Source organism: Embiotoca jacksoni, unplaced genomic scaffold (assembly GCF_022577435.1).
Source record: "Embiotoca jacksoni isolate LCO1_2020_lvr unplaced genomic scaffold, fEmbJac1.0.p SCAF_37, whole genome shotgun sequence".
Taxonomy (NCBI): domain Eukaryota; kingdom Metazoa; phylum Chordata; class Actinopteri; family Embiotocidae; genus Embiotoca; species Embiotoca jacksoni.
In genome coordinates, this window is record NW_027185389.1 from 397,545 (window position 1) to 416,567 (window position 19,023).

General features: G+C 43.5%; 1 protein-coding gene across 1 annotated transcript; it reads left to right on the forward strand.

Annotated features, from left to right (window-relative positions):
- The first annotated feature begins 1,546 nt into the window (after positions 1-1,546).
- add2 (adducin 2 (beta)) lies at positions 1,547-18,814 on the forward strand. Its single transcript, XM_069166025.1, is given in 16 exon segments — positions 1,547-1,961; positions 6,848-7,046; positions 7,309-7,450; positions 8,394-8,545; positions 9,013-9,093; positions 10,167-10,316; positions 10,412-10,555; positions 10,756-10,854; positions 11,377-11,553; positions 12,644-12,892; positions 14,265-14,381; positions 14,496-14,531; positions 14,533-14,583; positions 14,693-14,819; positions 15,597-15,683; positions 17,359-18,814. Coding segments are annotated over 15 exon segments (2,016 nt in total). The 5' UTR covers positions 1,547-1,961; positions 6,848-6,899; the 3' UTR covers positions 17,616-18,814.
- Positions 18,815-19,023: the final 209 nt, after the last annotated feature.

Sequence of the window (19,023 nt, forward strand, 5' to 3'; positions counted from 1 at the left end):
TCAGGCTGGTTTGATAAACGTTATAATTATTGCTGTTTCTTATAAATGTTATCATAAATGTTTGTGGTACCAGATCCAAATTTGTAAAGAATTCTGCCCTCTTGTGGTCTGAATGAGAATATATTTTAATAGATTTCTAATTGACAATTTGTACAAAATGAGCACCGTGGGTCCCAAAGACAAAAGCATGGGTGTGAATGATAAAATAAGTGACTTAATAGCGTGTAGCTGTTTTAGTTTGAGCTTCTTGGTGTTTCTCATTATAATGCAGCCGTGGCTTTTATTTTGACACTGGAACGATGCGTTATTGATGACGAGTTATTGTTAATACTTTTAGTAACACCTGCTTTCTTCCTACTATGATAAATCAAAATGACTTGGATTGATTAAGTGTCCCGTCTCGCATATAGAAGTGATATTCTCTATTGCATTTTTGTACTTGATTCTTTTCCCCCACCGGTTTGAAATGCATTGCTACATCGCCCTCTGGTGGTGGAATGTGGTGTGTTGCACCCAGCTTCACTGTCAAGTCAGACCAGCTGTGTGCTCTGTAACGTGACGTCAGGCGCTAAACACGTCGACATCACCAGCAGCATCATAGTTTAATTTAGTCAGAACTCGTGCTATTGGATAGATCTACACTCTTCACATCAAGACTTGCATTTTGATCAACAATTCTCATTTTATTTTTAGGGACCTGTTGCTTTGAAGAAAGGCATTATCCTGAAGAAAATAGACTTTTATTTTGTCTTTAATTTTGCTTTCAACATTTCAGTTTTGTTTTAAGTGAATATATATGTTTTGATTTTTGTTTAGATTTTGCAAACTGTATACTTGGTAGCCTTTAAAATGAAATGTACAAGACGGCTATATTAATTTCAGTTTATATTTTCATCACACTACCTGCTAATATTATTTCAAAAATACAACTGGGAAATGTTGAAATGACCTGTTGTTGTGTTTTTATTGTATTCATCATGTCATTTAAGACTGTTTTTTTTTTGTTTGTTTGTTTTGTTTTTTTAATTGCCTCAGTGGCAAAAGTAATTAGAGTTTATGTAAAGTTCACTGCATCCCCAGGCAAATGTCATAATTGTTGATTTTTGAAGTGAAAAGAAGTTAATACAACTCCTTCAGCAAAAACGTATTCTTCATATATTAATAAAAATGTTCTATATAATGATCTTTAAAAAAAAAAAAAAGAAAAGAAATATTCAACTGTAAATTTATACAATATAAAGACAGTCTGGAAAAAAAACCCAAAAAAAACAACAACTTGAAATGATCTGCAAAGAAGAGAGGGGTTAAAAAGCAAACTTCAACTAGGTGCATTAATTGTAGTCACTGATGCATTAACGTGTGTTCCAGCTGATGTAGTTGGCACAGATAGCAAACTACTAGAATCTTACTATATGCAAGTAAAACTCCTTAATTGGACGTGTATCCAGTATTTATGTGATTTAAACATTTCAAATATTCAGCATCCGCCACATCGTGCTGCTCAGGCTCTCCTCTGTTCCAACAGAAGGTGGCGCTGGTTCTCGTGTGAAATATGTTTTTGCTTGACGAGAAATGGGGCCTGAACACCCGAGAACAACGTTTGAAGGAGAACAACCCATCAGGGCTGTTTGGCTTTTTCCAAACACAATGACCAAGTGCACCGCCGCTGTAGTCATCTGACTAGGGGGGGGGGGCGGAGGGGGGTTTGGGTGTCAGACCGTGGACAGGCGTGGCAGTGGGCTGGTCCAGGAGCACCGAGCGAATTAAAAAAAAAAAAAAAAACCACCAGGGTCTATTGACTTTGATATCAGCTGAGGCCCCGAAAACAGTCTGACAAAGGAAACGACCCAGCGCACGCGGACCTGCTGTAACTCCGCCACATCTGCCTGCTCGGAGGACGGCGGCGGGCTGCGGGTGCGCCGCACCCACACACCAGGACGCGGACCCGAGGATGCACTGAGGTGAGTACGCCGCTCCGAGGTGCGTTTATGTTTCGGCTGTAGCCGTCAAGCGAAAAGGCAAACCGTGGCGGAGAGGACTGGGCGTTAGTGCGGGGGTCCTCCCTGTCGCGTGCATGAGCGGAGTGTTGTGCGCACATTTGCCGCTGATGTCCGAGCCGTCCCCCGCTCTCGTGTTTAACCGTGTTTTTGTTCGTCGTTTCGGTGCGTCCCGGATGGACGCGAATAAAAGCCTGCAAAAAAAAAAGAATAAATAAAAAATATTAACACTTGCACGGTGCTCACGCGCACAGCAGCTCGTTTACAAGGCGCGTGCTTCCAGCTCTTTATTTGTGCTCTGTGGATAAGAGGCCCCGACGTGCGCGCGGTCCCTCGTGTGTATTGTGTGGAGTGAGACCGTTAAGTCTGTGATGGCAGCGCCTCTCCGCTGCTCCAGTCACACGGCGTCTTGACGCCAGTGGCCGCTTTTCGTTGTTTTTCCACGGGCTGCTTCTTCTCACCGCTCCGGACGCTGCGGAGTCATTACGCGGGGCACGCGAGACGATCATTCAGTGATTTGTCGGCGACTGTGAGGGTTTTTGAATTGTGTCTCCGTGCAGTCGCCGCTGGCTTCTGCGTTGTTGCATTTTTTTTTTAAATTTTTTTTTTTATTATTATTATTTTTAGGGAGGCCATTCGCAGATCATCCGCTCCGCTGCTGGTGTTGGTGCTGATGCTGCAGCGCGTGCGAGTGTTGCTAGGCAGCCGTGCAGAGCGCGCGGGGTCGCCGGCGGGTGGAAGAGCGGATGATGCTGAAAAATCATAACGTGCTCTGACATTGAAATGTGGGACCCGTACGATCCATCGTGTTGTGCTGCACTCGCCGGATCGATAGGCCCCGCGCTCTTCCTCCCCCGTGCACGTGACACATGATCTTCACTGGAAGTGGGCTTTTTGCAGCTTCTTATGTTTTATTATTTTTTTTATTTTTGCTGCAGCACGACGGCAGGGATTGTCCTCGGGGTGTAAATCTCCGCTTCGTAGTGCAGTAGGCTAGTAGTGTTAGTGGAAGGATGCTAAAATGACACAGCTGTAAAAAAAAAACTGGACATTGCGGAAGGCCTTGTTTCATACAAATAATAGGATTTATTGGATATTTCGTTGTTAAATTTAAACACTTCAACATCAAGTTTGAAAAGAAAACACGAGATATTAAGTGGCAAATGAACACATGGTAATAATTTGAGGCAATATATGGAACAATCTGACCTCAGGACACCGTTAAAGGTTTGTTAATTAGGTTTACCTGAGACATTTGAAGTTAGTGGAGTCTACATCAGCAACTACATATACTGTAGTTAGAAATAAAAAAAAATAAACACTCCTTTGACTTAACTCCACCACTTTCCTCTACGCTCTTAGCTGCTTTTTCATTGGCTCCGTTGTTTTTTTATATTATTTATTCATATTTAGCACAGTTTTATCGAAGTGGAAGCCAAATTTCCCGTTAAGAGACTGCAGAGACTGAAATGTCCTGCAGGGAGTCAACTAAATTATACCTCTGCACCGATCACGCATTAATGCATTTTCATGTGGTGTAGGCTGCGTTTCTGCGAGGCACTCTTCTATCAAACGTTTCAAGATAATGAGTCGATTTTAATGAGAGTCGATTATAGCTAAATTGCCTCTATAAGTTTATATAACATGTTATATAAACATGTCGTTTCGTTTAATAGGCTCACCTAAGTCGCATTTTGCGTCGTCAGGCAGGAATGTTCGATTTAAAAGGCTAGTTTCTCGTTCCTTCTCTTACAAATTAATATGAAATATAAACAATTTATCTACAGCAGATTAGAAAAGAATCGTTTACCAAAAAAACGTAAAGGCAAAGTCTGACTTTTTACTTTCAAAAACTCGCTGCAACTCGTCAAAAGAATCAACACAGTTTTTCAGCTTTACCTCCTATTCGAAAAAGTGTTCAGCTGATGTGCTGATTGGTTTAGAGGTGGTTGGGATTCACTCACAGCCATTATGACATAAACCAAAGTGGAGCCCCCCCCCAAAAAAAAATCAATCCAGAGCTGCTTAGGTAATTATACCCTTATCTGCCTCTGTGCTGCTGGATGTCGATGCTCAGACAGAGAGAGCGAAAAACCACTGCAAGCGAGTAGATTAACAGCAGTCAATACGCACATGCAGATGTTAACGTGATGCGCTAAAAGCTCCATTTCTTTAAACAAAAACAAAAAAATAGCGGTTGAGTTCACCTGTTTTGGAATCAGATCTCAACAGATTTCAGATTTGCTGGTTTATTCTGATGAAGGCGCTCAGTTAAAGAAGGATAATAGTATTTGTCTGTTGGGATTTCACTTGTTTGTTTTCGAAGTAAGAATCCGGCTGCATGAGAGGAGAGAAGAGTCAGTAGGTCATCTCCACCACCTCCTGAGCTTTTGTGAAAACAGATGTAAGGTGATGGTGCAGCATGGTCAGCCATCACGGAGAGGAGGAAGAGGAGGAGGAGGAAGAGGAGGAGGACGAGGAGGAGGAGGAGGTGGCTAGTGACGGCGGGCAGCCAGAGCTCCCTGTCTACCTCTTCACAGTCATTAGGACCCTCCCTGGAGAGGGAGGCTATCTATCTGCTGCCTGTCAGCAGCTGGGCCCCCTCCGTCCCAGAGAGAGAGAGAGTCATACACACTATAAACCATCCTCTATTGTGAGAGGGAGCGAGAGAGAGCTGCTGCTTTGAATCGTCGGCTTTTATAGACTCAGAATAAAAGACGCCCGTCTGAGTACGTTTGAATGTTGAATGCAGAAAGGTTAAAACCATTAAAAAAAAAAAAGCTGTAGGTTTGATATTAAGTTAAACCTTCTGGGAGCAGTCAGGTTCACGTGAAGCATAATGCATCATTTGTGTGTGCATGTTCAGAGGGGTTTAATGCTCTGATGTTTTTCCGACAGCTGATGTAACGTCCCAGCGTCTCTGAGCCTGATGTTGTCGGATTCAAACTGCGCAGTTTGTTTTCGGAAAAGAAAAAAAGAAAAAAAAAATCCATTAAAAGGTTTTAGTCATCTGCCGGAGTTTCGCATTTTGCACCGCAGTTGAAAATTAGTAAAACAGACGGATGTGATGCCATGTTTTTTTTGTTTTGGTTTTTTTTTGGAGGGGGGGGTGGGGATTTGCATGTCGGCTAAAGATGCACGAGTAGTTGTGTTACTGTGATGCAACTAATCAAGTAGGTAAATAAGTCAGTTAGTGAGATGTAACAGAGGAAGGAGGGAGGGTGTGGTGTGTTTGGGACCTTATCTGCTCCCCGCAGCAGTGTGTGTGTGTGTGTGTGTGTGTGTGTGTGTGTGTGTGTGTGTGTGTGTGTGTGTGTGCGCGCGTGCGCGTGTGTCAGCTGAGTGTGTTTCAGTCGGGGAGTGGCCATCTCTTTTCTGAACGTCCTTACGGTAACTCTTTACTCGTTCTCCAATTACCGAGCCGTATCACTGGCGGACTTCCTGTCCGCGGCTCTGACTGCCGCCGTGTGCACGCGAGCTCTTATAGCTTAATGCTGCATTTTGTACAGCTCTGCACTTCCTCCACCATCCGGGACACCAACCCTCCCCTCCCCACCGATGAATACGGCATCCTTAATGCGAGGGTAGGGTTTTTCATCTTAATGCTCCACTTTGAAAATGCAAAAAAAAAAAGAGTCAAACATGTTTATTTTTGTACTTGCAGACAAGTTTTTTTTCTTTTTTTTTCTTTTTTTTACTTCAATGCAAGATACTAAGATATTTAGAGTTTGACTGAATTGTACACAAGTGAGCCTTTTAATTGAATGAACATTGCTGTTTAATATTTCATCATGTTGGCTGGATCTCTTCAGAGTTTTTGATTCCCTCCGGGCTGCTTTTCACCATCCGATCCTTCACCAGACCTCTGAACTCTTGAAAGTGAAGGTTAAGGAGGATTAAAACATATTATTTTCACATTTGCACATTCACTTATGTTTCTTCAGATAAGCCGTGACGGAAATGTTCATGTTAATCTGAGAAGGATTATGGCTGCTGTTTTAGGCTAATATAATTTGAACAAGGTTGTTTTTTTTGTGTTGTTTGTGTTCTAAATTGTTGATGACCTTCTTTAATCTTTAATTGAAATCTTCTCCACCTCTACTGGACCGTGCTTTTATTTTATTGGGTGTAAACAGGAAGTGGTAGATAGTAACATATTTTCAAAATACAAACTGTGTCCTGAAAAAAAAACCTCCAATGACGGAGCAACAATCAGACTCTTCATGTCTCAAGTCTTTTCCATAAAAAAGGACCAGTCTATTTGTCATGAATGGTTATAATTATCCAGTGTGTGATTTATATTGCTATTTTCTTATTTATGATGTGTCCCCGTGCACTTGTTATATACTCGGGTTTTTAGCTGGACTTGAACCTGTCAAACGATTTATCATATTTCCTGCCACATTAAGAAAAAAAACGCTTAATTGCACATGGATGACTCAAGTTTAAGGATCCAATCTGGATAAGTGCTGGCTTCAGGTTAACTGAATTACATTGTGGCTGGAAGTGAAAGTGTTGCAGATGTCTGAAGGATTAAATTGTGCAAGCGCCGTGCTGCCTTTTGTCTCTCAAAAAACGGTGAAATTGGAAAACTCTGGCTGCTCTGTGGTCTGCAGCTGGAACCATTTCAAATGAAGCTGTACTTTAATTAAAACATGCAACAGTTTAAAGCATTATTATTTATCGTGTATTTTATTACGAACTGTTGTATTTCCTCTTGTTGTCATACGCGCACCAGCCCGTCACACTTTTACATTCACTGTATTAGAATATTTTATGTTATTTGGTCGTGCAAATACCCACTTATGACGTTATCGGCTGTACTTTTTTTTTTTTTTTTTTCGGGACAGTTGTCCCCCACCCACGCCTGGTTGTAAGACACCCACTGCAAAACAGTAGAAGATGAGCAAGTCTCCCACCCCGATGGGCACCCCGGTGCAGCGTAGCCCCAGCGATGGGGTTCCCGAGAGCCTCCCGTCCCCTCAGCACTCCACCCCCGGCTCCGGACCGCCGCACAAGAAACGCATCTCCAGTCTCCTTCAGAGTCCGGTGAGCTCGCTGTTTGTCTCGTGTTTTTTTTTTTTGTTTGTATTTCTTGTCTCTCTCTCGCTTCTCCAGATGTGATTCATCTCCTCACATTAAATCTGTTCAGGAAACTGATAATTGTTATGAAACTGAAAAAGATTTGTCATGTGTGATCTGCGTGTACATGTGTGTGTGTGTGTGTGTGTGTGTGTGTGTGTGTGTGTGTGTGTGTGTGTGATAATATATTAATATCTGTGTGTGTGTGTGTGTGTGCGTGTGCACGCAGTCCTTCAGAGAGGAGCTGGATGTGCTGATCCAGGAACAGATGAAGAAGGGCGGCAGCTCGTCCAACCTGTGGGCGCTGAGACAGCTGGCCGACTACATGGCGTCGCATGGCTCTCCAACCGCCCTGCCGGTCTCCCCTTCCAGTACGTGTTTGACTAAAAAACTTTAATAATTTGAACACACTTTAAAAAAAAAAAATGCCATCATTACATTATAACCTTTGCTGTGTTCCAAATGTTGTACTCGTGTACTGACACTCACTATTTAGAGTGTATAAGTCAAGTACAGAAACGAAACCATCTTGGCTACGTAGAGGAAAGAGGGCGGGGCCACCGACCGTAAAGGATTTTCAAATTAAAGCTGCAGCTGTTCCTGAACACAAAAGTGTTTATTTTTCATTTTGGAAACGCAGCTCTAGTTCACCTCATCCACATAATAAGAAATGTGCATCCCTTTTTTTTTTTAGATTCTACATAAAACTTAAATTAGCTCGCGCGTTGATAAACTTCTTAAACTGAACAGCTGCAACACTGGAAGCAGCAGTAGATGTGGACTGACAGTGGGAGGTGTTTGTCTATTGTTTGTTTGTTTGCATATTTTTTATTTAGAGAACTTTTCCCTTTAACTTGAAATGTTTTGTTACTTCAATTCGCCACCGATTAGTTGTGTGAACTTAAAAAAGCTTTGTTTTCTCAATGTTGCCTTTTTTTTTACAGTGTAAGTGAAAAATGTAAATAATTACATTTACAAAGAGAAAACATATTTGTGCCATTGGGACTTCTTTTTTTTATTGTTTCATTAGAGTTAAACTAAAGTATCATTGAGCAGTGCGTGTGACTTCTTATTTAGAGACATGTCATACAAATAAATTCAGATTTTAATTGGACAAAACGTACACTAACAGCAAACAGGAAGAAAACGTCCACATTATTAAGATAAAAAAGGAGATGGCACAAACCAGATGTGTCATTTTCCTAATGTTCAATATCACCCACTCTCCTCCATCATCTTCACTGCTCTCTGTCTGGTTCTCCCTCCTCCTCCTCCCCCCGCCCCCCTCATCCTCCTCCTCTTCCCGCCGCGCAGACATGATGATGGTGACGCCCATCAACGACCTGCACGGCTGGGAGCCCGGCAGCATGGTGAAGGGCGAGAGGCTGATGCGCTGCAAGCTGGCCAGCACCCACCGCCTGTTCGACCTGTACGGCTGGGCTCAGATCAGCCGCACCTGCCTCACAGTTAGTTTTCAATACCTCCTCACTTTAACTTCCACGTTTCCTTTTGCCGAGACAAATCGATGTAAGTCCACGGTTGTGTTCAATTGGATGACGATTGGTGAGTTTCCCTCTGCGTTAAACTGCGTAACTCAAACAGGCTTATTAACTTAAGAATTGACTACTAGTGAGTCATGCATTGGTTTGACAGCAGTATTAATGCATTGTGAGGGTTAAATCCAAATATGAATGGTGGAAAAAAAAAAAGCCATTTATAATATGATTTCACAATGATTACCTTCAAGACAAATGAAGGACAGGGGACACACAAACAGTAGATAGACGGGAAAAGCCCGTTATCTGTGGTTAGATGATAGAAATCTGCGTTTTCTGTGCTTCGTTTTCTTCTTCTGTGCTAACGGAAAGATAGCAGGTTAGGATAGCAAGGTTTTTCACACAGCAGCAAAACGTTTTGTCCTTTCGCCCAACAGCTGCGTGTGAGTAAAGAGCAGGAACACTTCCTGGTGCTTCCAGACGGCCTGGCCTACAGCGAGGTGACTGGATCCAGCCTGGTGAGTCAGGATTTGTGCTGCACACAATGTTCTTGGCACCAGTGTTATTGAAAAAAGAAAAAGAAAAAAAAGAAACACATTTTAATTACAATATACACGCCTGGCTCCGCCCACCCAGGGATCACAGTTTCTGGTGTTCGCTGTGATTACAGTCTAGAAACCCTGTGTGCATGAAAGGTTTGCCCAACCACTCTGTAGGGTGGATCAATCAGCTACCAGTGGGGGACGGGGACTAAGTGAGATCGTTTATTTCTAGATGTAGTTCCAACAGTAGCGGCGGTGGTAGAGCCAGATGAAGCGATACTAACAGTTGTAGCAATCTCATGGCGTCCAATCGAGTCTATTAAAACAAATTCCACAGTTTGTCTAGAATAAAAGATCCTGTTATCTTTGTATTTCCAGTCTACAATTGGTTGGGTAACCTCGTAGTCTCACGAGAGTATAAATGTTTTGTTCCTTTTTTAAAGAAAGTTAGCAAATATCATATGCACTTCCACTGAGGGGCCACTTGGGGCTGGCTCCAATTTTCAAAAAGGAGGCAACTTCTCTCATGAAATACAAAGCCAGTAAATTTTTTTCCACAAATAATTGTGGTATCATTAGATAAATCCACTGCTTCTGATCAGTTCTCTGGTGGTTCTTCTGTGAATAATTGCATCATTAATGAGATATTAGACTTCAACGACAGGTATGTTTGGACGGGTGTCTGGTTTGATTGACATGCCTGGTTTTGGTATAGTGGGCGGGGCATAGTGTCACATCCACTCCTCGCTCCCCCCCCCCTCCCCAGCTCATCTAAATAGTCCCACATGGTTTGGATGAAGGCCGCCTACATCATCGTAACACTCTTCAACAAGTTTTAACTTGAAACGTGCTACAAAAGAATTGAAAAGTGTTCAGTCAGCTAAACAAACTTCTATAACTCACGCTATTAGAATATCTCCGGTGTAAGCAGGTTACATAATTACGGCTTTGCTAACTAAACACCAAATATTTTTCATCAAACTGTGGATATATTTTATGTAAGCGCCGGTGCTCCTGAATGTGAAATCTCTCTGGTGATGGTTTCACAGGTGAAGGTGAACATCCTGGGCGAAGTGGTGGAGAAGGGCAGCACCAACCTCAGAGTGGACCCCGAGAAGTTCAGCCTGCACTCGGCCATCTACTCGGCCCGGCCGGACGTTCGCTGTCTGCTGCACCTCCACACGCCGGCTACGGCTGCGGTGAGTCGGGGGGGGGACGGCAGCGTTAGCTTGCAAAGCGTTAGCGTGTTTCATGAATCTCTGCTGCCACAACTGACAGCTTACACCGTCTGCAGGTTTCAGCCATGAAGAGCGGCCTGATGCCGCTGTCCCACGAGGCCCTGCTGGTCGGTGACGTGGCCTATTACGACTACAACGGAGCCACGGAGGAGGAGGAGGACAGGGTGGAGCTGCAGAAGAGCTTAGGACCCACCTGTAAGGTCAGTGAGGCCGCAAGAGACGAGCCACAGATCGCGGTTTGATTCGGCGGCTGCTGCTGCTGCTGCTGTGTCTCCCTCGTGGGTTTGAGCTTTAACAATGAATGCAAGAGAAGTCCTAATGTCATGTAACCTTTTTACTGGGTGAAGCATTGAAGCCGGTTTAATTCTCCTTGCGATGTTGATTTTATTCTTCGTCCCAGGTTCTGGTGCTGAGGAATCACGGCATCGTGGCTCTGGGGGAGTCTATGGAGGAGGCCTTCTACACCATCTTCCACATCCAGGCAGCCTGCCAGATCCAGGTAGTGCGCGCACACACACACACACACACACACACACACACACACACACACACACACACACACACACACACACACACTATATTGACACACAGCTGACGTATTGGAGTGCTTCCGTCGCGGGTGGGTGTGAGTGGGAAAGTGAACTAGCATGTGTAGGTACATTTTACACCTGTGCAGATGCCCTTCTCTCGGTACCCTTTCACTGTAATTCAGCCAGCAGCTCTGCACTGCAGTATAATACACTTTCAGGACAGTCGCATACCACAGAGACACTGCAGTAATCCCTGCAGGAGCAGCAGCAGCAGCCTGTAGGGATGCAGATATGACTGTGAGGTCGTGGATCAAACACTGTCTGACTTACAGTGAATATGGGAAAGACGCTTTTGTGCGAAGTGTCGTGCTTGTATGAAAAAATGTGTGCGAAGCAGAAAACATCAAATAAACTTAATGGCCTTTCTTTTAATTAAAAAAAAACTGCTGTTGGTTGGATTTTATGTTTTTGTTTTTTGTTTTTTTTGCCAGGTGTCAGCGTTGTGTTGCTCCGGCGGAGAACAGAACCTGATCCTGCTGGACCGGACCACCCACAAACCCAACCCGGCCGGCACAGTCGGCTGGGCGGGCTCCACCTTCGGGCCCCTGCATAAGACCCGCGTCGGGGAGCATGAGTTCGAAGCCCTCATGAGAACTTTGGATAACCTGGTAGGCAACTGTTTCCAGAAACTTGCGTACAACGGCGGTTTAGATTCTGTTTAAAGGGATATTCCACCATTTTTTTCACACATGGAGTTCAGTTTGTCTTCCATCTTTGGCATTGACCCACACATGGAGCTACCAGTGAGGATATCTCAACCTCTGCTGCTCTGATTTTAAACATTTTAAACATGTCTCCTGCAACTCTTCCAACTTCGTGGCAGCTCCTCAATAACATGCTTGATTTCCTCTTTTAAAATTGTCTGCTCGCACGCAATGTTTAAAAACTCATCTTCTTATCGAAAATATCCACTTATTACTATGGAGACCCGTTTTTATTGAACACGGGCATTTATCTGTAGATGCAAGTGTTGCATTCTTGTAATGTGGGAGTTGCTGTTCTAACTGCTGTAAATATCATTCAACGTTGGATATTATGTACAAGTTGATATATACAGAAGCCATAAAACAAAATCATCTAAATTAGTCTGTCTTTCAAGGTAATTAAATCCAGATAACGGATACAACCAAATCTGAAATCCCACAATAGTTAGTCAGTCAATCAGTTTGTTGGATGCTTAGTTGGTCAGTTAGTTGGTTGGTCTGTTAGTTGTTTGGTTAGTTGGCTGGTTAGTTGATCGGCCAGTTAGTCAGTTTGTTAGTTAGTTAGTTTGTTTAGCTTTATTTATTCACAAGAAGTCAGTTCATTCTCACAGATCAGCCACACAGTCACACTATTAAAAACATTACTAGTTTTGACTTGGTACCAAAAACCAGTCTTTGTTTGCTCGTCCTGAACGTGGTGATCTTTCCCATGTTCATCCACTCTACATCGCTGCATAAGCACTTTACCAAACACAGCTGCATTTCCTGTAGCTGCTTCACAATAAAAGCATAAAAGCCTTCCTGTGGGTTGCTGATGGTAAACTTTCTGAAACTTGCTTAAGTGTTGTTTTCTCTTTCCTGCAAAGCTAGAGATATCAATTAAGTGCTCGTATTGATTATGATTCATCTTAACATGACACCAATGCAGCAAAAGCACTGGGAAACAACACTACCTGCCCGCAGCCGGAAACACCTCCCCTCTGTTGTCTTTCAGGGCTACCGTACCGGCTACGCCTACCGCTTCCCTGTGCTGCTGGAGCGGACGCGGACGCGGAGGGAGGTGGAGGTGCCGGCGACCGTCACGGCCTTCCACCAGTTCGACGACGACGGAGTCCACCCGGCCCTGAGGCAGCACCCGTTCGCCCAGCGCCAGCAGCAGGAGAGGACCCGCTGGCTCAACACCCCCAACACCTACCAGAAGATCAGCCAGGAGCAGGCCAGCCCGGGACACCAGCGCAGCACCGTGAGGCTCCGGGGGGAAGGGGGTTGGGTGACGGGGATCAGCCGGGAGAATATGGAGTCCAGAAAACATGCATCTTCTCCACTAACTAACTCAAGCCAACGTGCTCTATAACCAAACGTCGCCCGCTGTGACCTCAATGATGCTTCATAGCTTAAACGGGAGGATTGGTAGATTTCAGTTTTAATGTGGAGGGATAAAAAAATTTTTTTAAAAAAGAGTTAAAAGCAGTGAAGAGTCGAGGGATCAGAACGCAGAGGTGAGATTAAAGTGAGCTGTGAGGAGGGGAAGAAGAAAAAAAACCTTCAACCTTTTCAAGTGTGGAGCCTCATTTACAGATGATGTGAGGAGGAAGCGGACACGGTAACCGAATAATTACCTCACCACCTTCCAGGTATACGTCATATTTGATGTGCGTTCATAAAGGTTATTTCTTCATCCTCGTTTATTTCCAGATATTATAGAGGAGAGGCTAAAACAGAGGTGCAGCTGTGAGTCCTTTAAAGACAAAAAAACAATATGATCACGATGTCTTGCATCAGTGGGAGGAGCTTGGCCGCCCCTCTCTGTTTTCTCTCCTCCTCCCATCCCTCCCATCCCTCCCACCCAGGCTCTTCGCTCTCTCTCACCTCTTCTCTGCATTGCAGGGGAAACCCACCATCTCTGCGATGACTACTGCAGTGCAAAGTCTGCCCCCTGGTGGCAAAACATACTCCCTGTCAATAAATCTCTCCATGGAAACACGTGCTGTTCCAAATAAGTACACAAACAAACAGTGCTCTTCCATGTCAGGACTCTTATTTTGACAGGGCAGTGTTGTTTTCAACACACTGCAGTTCTGCCCTGACCGGAAATAACCTCAGCATGTGAACACATCACCCGCCAAAATATCTGCAGCTTTAATTATTTTACCCAGAAATCAACGTGTTTTTGTGCCACACTCAAAAGAAACACGTTTGTGTGGTGTTCAGGAACAGCTGCAGCTTCCTCGCCTTAATTTGAAAATTCTTTAAGTCGGTGGCCCCACACCCATTTCCTCTACGCAGCCAAGATGGCGCCCGTTTAGGGTGGAAAGTGTTCCAGCGATTCACACTTGTTTTTTTTTTTTTTTTTGGAACATCTTGAATACATCATCCTGGTACTCGTAGTTCACTGCATGTTTCTGTACTGGACAGTGTGAACACACTCAAAATAGTGAGTGTTAGTACACAAGTACAACATTTGGAACACAGCAATACTTTTTTTTTTTTTTTTTAAGGAAGCAAGTAGCTTTTTTTTATTTTACTGTAAACTCATGTCTGACTTGGTTTGTAAGTGTCCACATTCCCAGCGGGCCCTGAGATGTGGTTTTAATGTTTGGTTTTCTTCCTCTTAGTGGCTGAAGACAGAAGAAATGACACAAGCTGGCAGCACATCCATCAAGATGGAGAACCCAAACCTGTTTGTGCCTCTCTTCACCAACCCTCAAGAAGTGATCGAGACACGAAACAAGGTGACGTTTTCCTTTTCCGACACCCGCAGTATCCGTTTTCCTTCCGTATAAAGTCACACGATTCAAAAATGTTTACAAAGACCTTTTTTCTTCTTCTTCTTCTTCTCTCCTCAGATCCGACAGCAGAATCGTCAGGACATGAAAACAGCGGGGGCCGCAGTCTCAAGTCCTCGCCAGCGTCATAACGGAGGACGCTCCTCCGGTAAACGTCTCGTTTTCCCTCCTCTCGAGTCCTCCGTTCCATCTTCGGAGTTAAAAGCTGTGATTTTTTTGGTTTTTTGTTTTCGTGTGTGTTTCCGGTTGTCCATCAGTCTCCAGTCAGCCCCCCAGAAGTCCCACCCGAGCCAGAGCCTCCCAACCCCTTCAACCAGCTGACGGACCAGGAGCTGGACGAGTACCGCAAGGAGGTGCAGAGGAAGCAGGACGGAGGGACCAACGGTACACTTCACTCAGCTCAACTTTTGTCAACGCTATTTATCCATACTTACAATATTAAACTAACTGTTGGTGTAGAAGTTCTACGTCTACACAGTATTCGGCCAAAAGTATACGGACACTTGAAGGACTCGGATAAATTATTAAATTGATGCTGAAAACAAAGAAAAAAAGGAGCTGAAAAAGAAAATACATTTGTTCCATTGCGTAATTTTTTATTATTTGACCAAATCTAATACTTATTGATTATGTTAATCTAGTTTTGTCACTTGTTTAGTAAACCATTACTGTCTTTCATAGTATCATTGAGGTGTCTGTATATTTTTGGCAATACGGTGCAGTGAAGGCAGCTTAATTTACCAACACTCACTTTGTCTTTTAAAGCGTTTCACACTTTATTTCTAACCTTCTCAAAGGTGTTGTGTGTACCATTTTAAACACCAAAATATCAAATTTAAAGCTTCTCCCATTTTTTTATAGTTACTTAACCATCTATCCTTTAATTTAATTTAACTATAAAATATAGTAGAGGCTAGTGGAGACCTTCAAATCTTCTCAACAGTTTTTTTTTTGGTTTTTTTTTGTGGGTTTTTGATCATATTCGGAGTTATAATGCTGCACACAGCACCGTTAACCAATCGAGACTCCACCCGCGACCACCGGTGTGAACTGGGTTCGCTTCTTTTCTTCACCTCACGTGTCTTAACTTTGCAGCCCAGCGGAGCCCTCACTGTCCCTCACTGTGTGTGTGTGTGTGTGTGTGTGTGTGCGCGCGAGTAGGGGAGGAGGTGGCAAATGACAAGGAGTCTCCCTCCGCTACCTCCCCCACAAAGGGCCCCCCCCCGCCCAGCCAAGCTCCTCTCCCAGGTGAGGCTCGGCAGGTCGTCGACCCGGCTGCCTTATTTGTTTTGCGCGGCTCAGCGCTGCTCCCGCCCTCTCTCATGCTTTAAACGCTCACCGACGGCCGTGTTACTCCTCCTCACGCGCAGCAGGTGAAAACACACGTTCAGGTGTAGATTATTTTATTTTCGTTTTATATTTACAGAAAAAAATTGAGTGTGAAAGTCCATTCCGATATTTGGAAAATAGTAGTTATGGTCCACTTTCAAACATTTTCTGCAGCTTCAACAGCTGATGGCTTTTGCTCGTAATGAAGCTATTACACAGGAAGTCTCAGTGGTTGCGGGATGCGGTTAAAAGCACGGAAAAGGATGATAAGTGGACTTTAAGTTGATGTTTGATGGTCAGAATATAATATCAAGAGACAATTAAGAAATGGAGCTATTCGCCTCACACTTTTAAAAAAAATCTTTTATTATCAAAAATACAAAATGTGAACATTAAACATGTTTACTTAGGTTATTTACAAAGGAAATATTGAAACTTTTCAATATACGACACAAAAGGAAGCACAAAATCAGAACACAAAAAGGTGGTTCATAGAAAATTACCACAAACACAATCATATATTGGATAAATCCTGTTATAAAAGAAGAGCCAACAAACATTCCCAAATTAAATATAATAAAACTCCCCAACAACAAAAAGAAAATTAGAACTGTTCAACCAAAAGGTGACCTGATATGAGAAAATCTAAAATAAGTCTTGTCCTTCAGAAATCTTAAAGGATCTATAATTTGATAAACAGATTTTGCTATCTATCCAAAAATGATGACAGCTGTCAGCAGTTATTTTTCTTTATTTGTTTAAAAAAAAAAAAAAAAAAAAGATCAGGGGCTTAAAACACAAATGTAGTTATTTATTTTTTTGGGGATCTCCATCTCTGAAGTTTCTGCCTCCACTTATTAAAAGAATTTCACTCGTGTTCATTTCAAATATTCAGCAGCATCTGTCGTCGCGGACCGCGTCCTAGTTTCTCTGCGTAATCAACACGTCTCACTTTTAACATTTAATATTTGAAGTATATCCTGCGAAGACGTGCGGTAGAAACGGCTGACGGCGTCTTCTGTACATCAAGAAGTCATCGAGGTGGTTTGAGTGTCCGTCGCGTGTGAGATAATCGGAGGAGTAACGCGGTCTGTCAGCTTTTGACGGTGTGTGTGTAAGGAAGACATTTTTGACTTCACGGGGTTCAAGTGAACAATAATAAAAGGTGCATTCAGCCGAGCCGGAAAATGGAGCCTTTATTAATGTTAGTCGTTAAGTCAAAATGTCCGCTGACTTCGTTATGGTTTGATTTTTTTTTTTTTTTTTTATATTTGCCGCATTTCAGCCCTTTTCGTCATCTTTCTCCGTATCCACTGTCTCTTCTGTGTCCATCTGTCTGTCTGTCCTTTTCCGTGTCACTCCTCGCCGGTTCATAGAACAAACTTCTGCTGCTTTGGTCTTGTCTCCCTAGTAAGTACAGAAAACCTGTCTGACAAACCCACTTCTCATTGAGCGAGCATGTTGATCTGCTGCGACGCGTCAAGCATGAAGGCCTTTGCAGCTCCACCCAACTCCAGACGTTTTGTCTGATTGCTGAATATTCTTTTGCTTTTTTTTGTTTGTTTGTTTGTTTTTAAACGATTGCCCGGCGCAGAGGAGGCAAAGCCCGACTCCACGGCGGTCCAGAACGGAGGCGAGGTGGAGAAGCAGACGACGGAGGAGCTGGAGAAAGGCATGAAGGCCCTCTCCACCAACGACACCTCCCCCGCGCCCGCCGCCCCGCCGGCCAAACTGCCGGGCGGCACCCCCGAGGGCTCCCCCTCCAAGTCCCCGTCCAAGAAGAAGAAGAAGTTCAAGCCGCCGTCGTTCCTGAAAAAGAGCAAGAAGCAGAAGGAGAAGGCGGAGACCTGAGACGTTTCGAAACGCAACGCCGACCTCGGTGAAATACCGCCGTGAAAATTACTTCCCGGTGTGCGACCGGAGGAGCGGACGGAGTTCACCACATCAGATCCACTCGGAAAAAAAAAAAAGAAGCCATTTCAGATCACAGACGCACCAAAAGACCCTCACGCACGACCCACTGATTTACAAGTATGTGGTTCATCTGAAGCAGGTTAAACAACACCGGTGATTATTTTCACATGCTATTTGACCCAGGTCGGATACAACCTTACATTTTGAAGCACTACTTCTTCTCTCACACACACACACACACACACACACACACACACACACACACACACACACACACACACACACACACACAGTCCCTGTGTCACACACGTCTTATTTTCACCTGCTGTGCTATCAGTCCATTACTTCACTTCACTGTACAGGCACTCAGACATGTTTCTTTTGTGACCCTGTGCCACTCAGAATTGGTTTCACAACTTGGTTTTTTTTTCTGTTTATTTTATTTTTTTTTCCCAATCAATAACTTAAAAAAAAAAAACATAGTGGAAGTTAAAGTCTCCATGAATTATTGCAGCCATTATCCATATATAGGCACTTATACACGTGTAGATTGACATTCTAGTACGTCGCATTGATGGTCATCGTAGGCATCTTTCTTAAGTCACGATTTCGGTTCTCATTTATCAGATAGATGTTGCAGGTGTTACTCTGTGAGCACAGGTGCAGTACGTGTAGAGGCATTACTGATAGCTACTGATTGTGCTCTTCTGAACGCTGTTTTTTTTTTGTGTAAAACTATCAGCCTGCTGACGTTATTTACAGCAGGGACGAACAAGGATAAAGAAAGCGGCGGTGGAAAATATACCGGCTCGCAACGAAAACAACAAGCCGCTACGAACACTATAACCTAAACCAAAAGGATGACGAATCTGTTGCTTGTCCACGCAGTCTGAAACCCAGTAGTAGAAGATACTGAAGGTACTAAACATTCCACTTTTTTCTCATTTTCTTTACAAACGTACGTGTGCAAAATACCTCTTAACAGTAATTATTTTTTGTTCGAAACCAGTAGCTGTTATCAAAATGCTGACGTGTGATGTTTGCTCATGGTTTTAAGTTATTTATGTATAAGTGAGTGTTGCAAGGTTACCATGTATCAGTCATTAAAGGTCAAGTTTGATTTTAAAATCAAACAATGTTTTTCTCTGCTTAGTTATCTCGCACTTCTTCTACTATTTTCCTCCCTTTATTTTCCTCTGCAATGCAGTTTTGACCAAATGTTTTTGGAGCTTTGCGGAGTGAAAAGGTTTCGGGATGTAAAAAAAAACTGTGATCGCAAAAGGGAACTTTACATTGTGGATGTAGAACAGTTTAATGACTACAAATAGAAGCTGAACTGGTACTC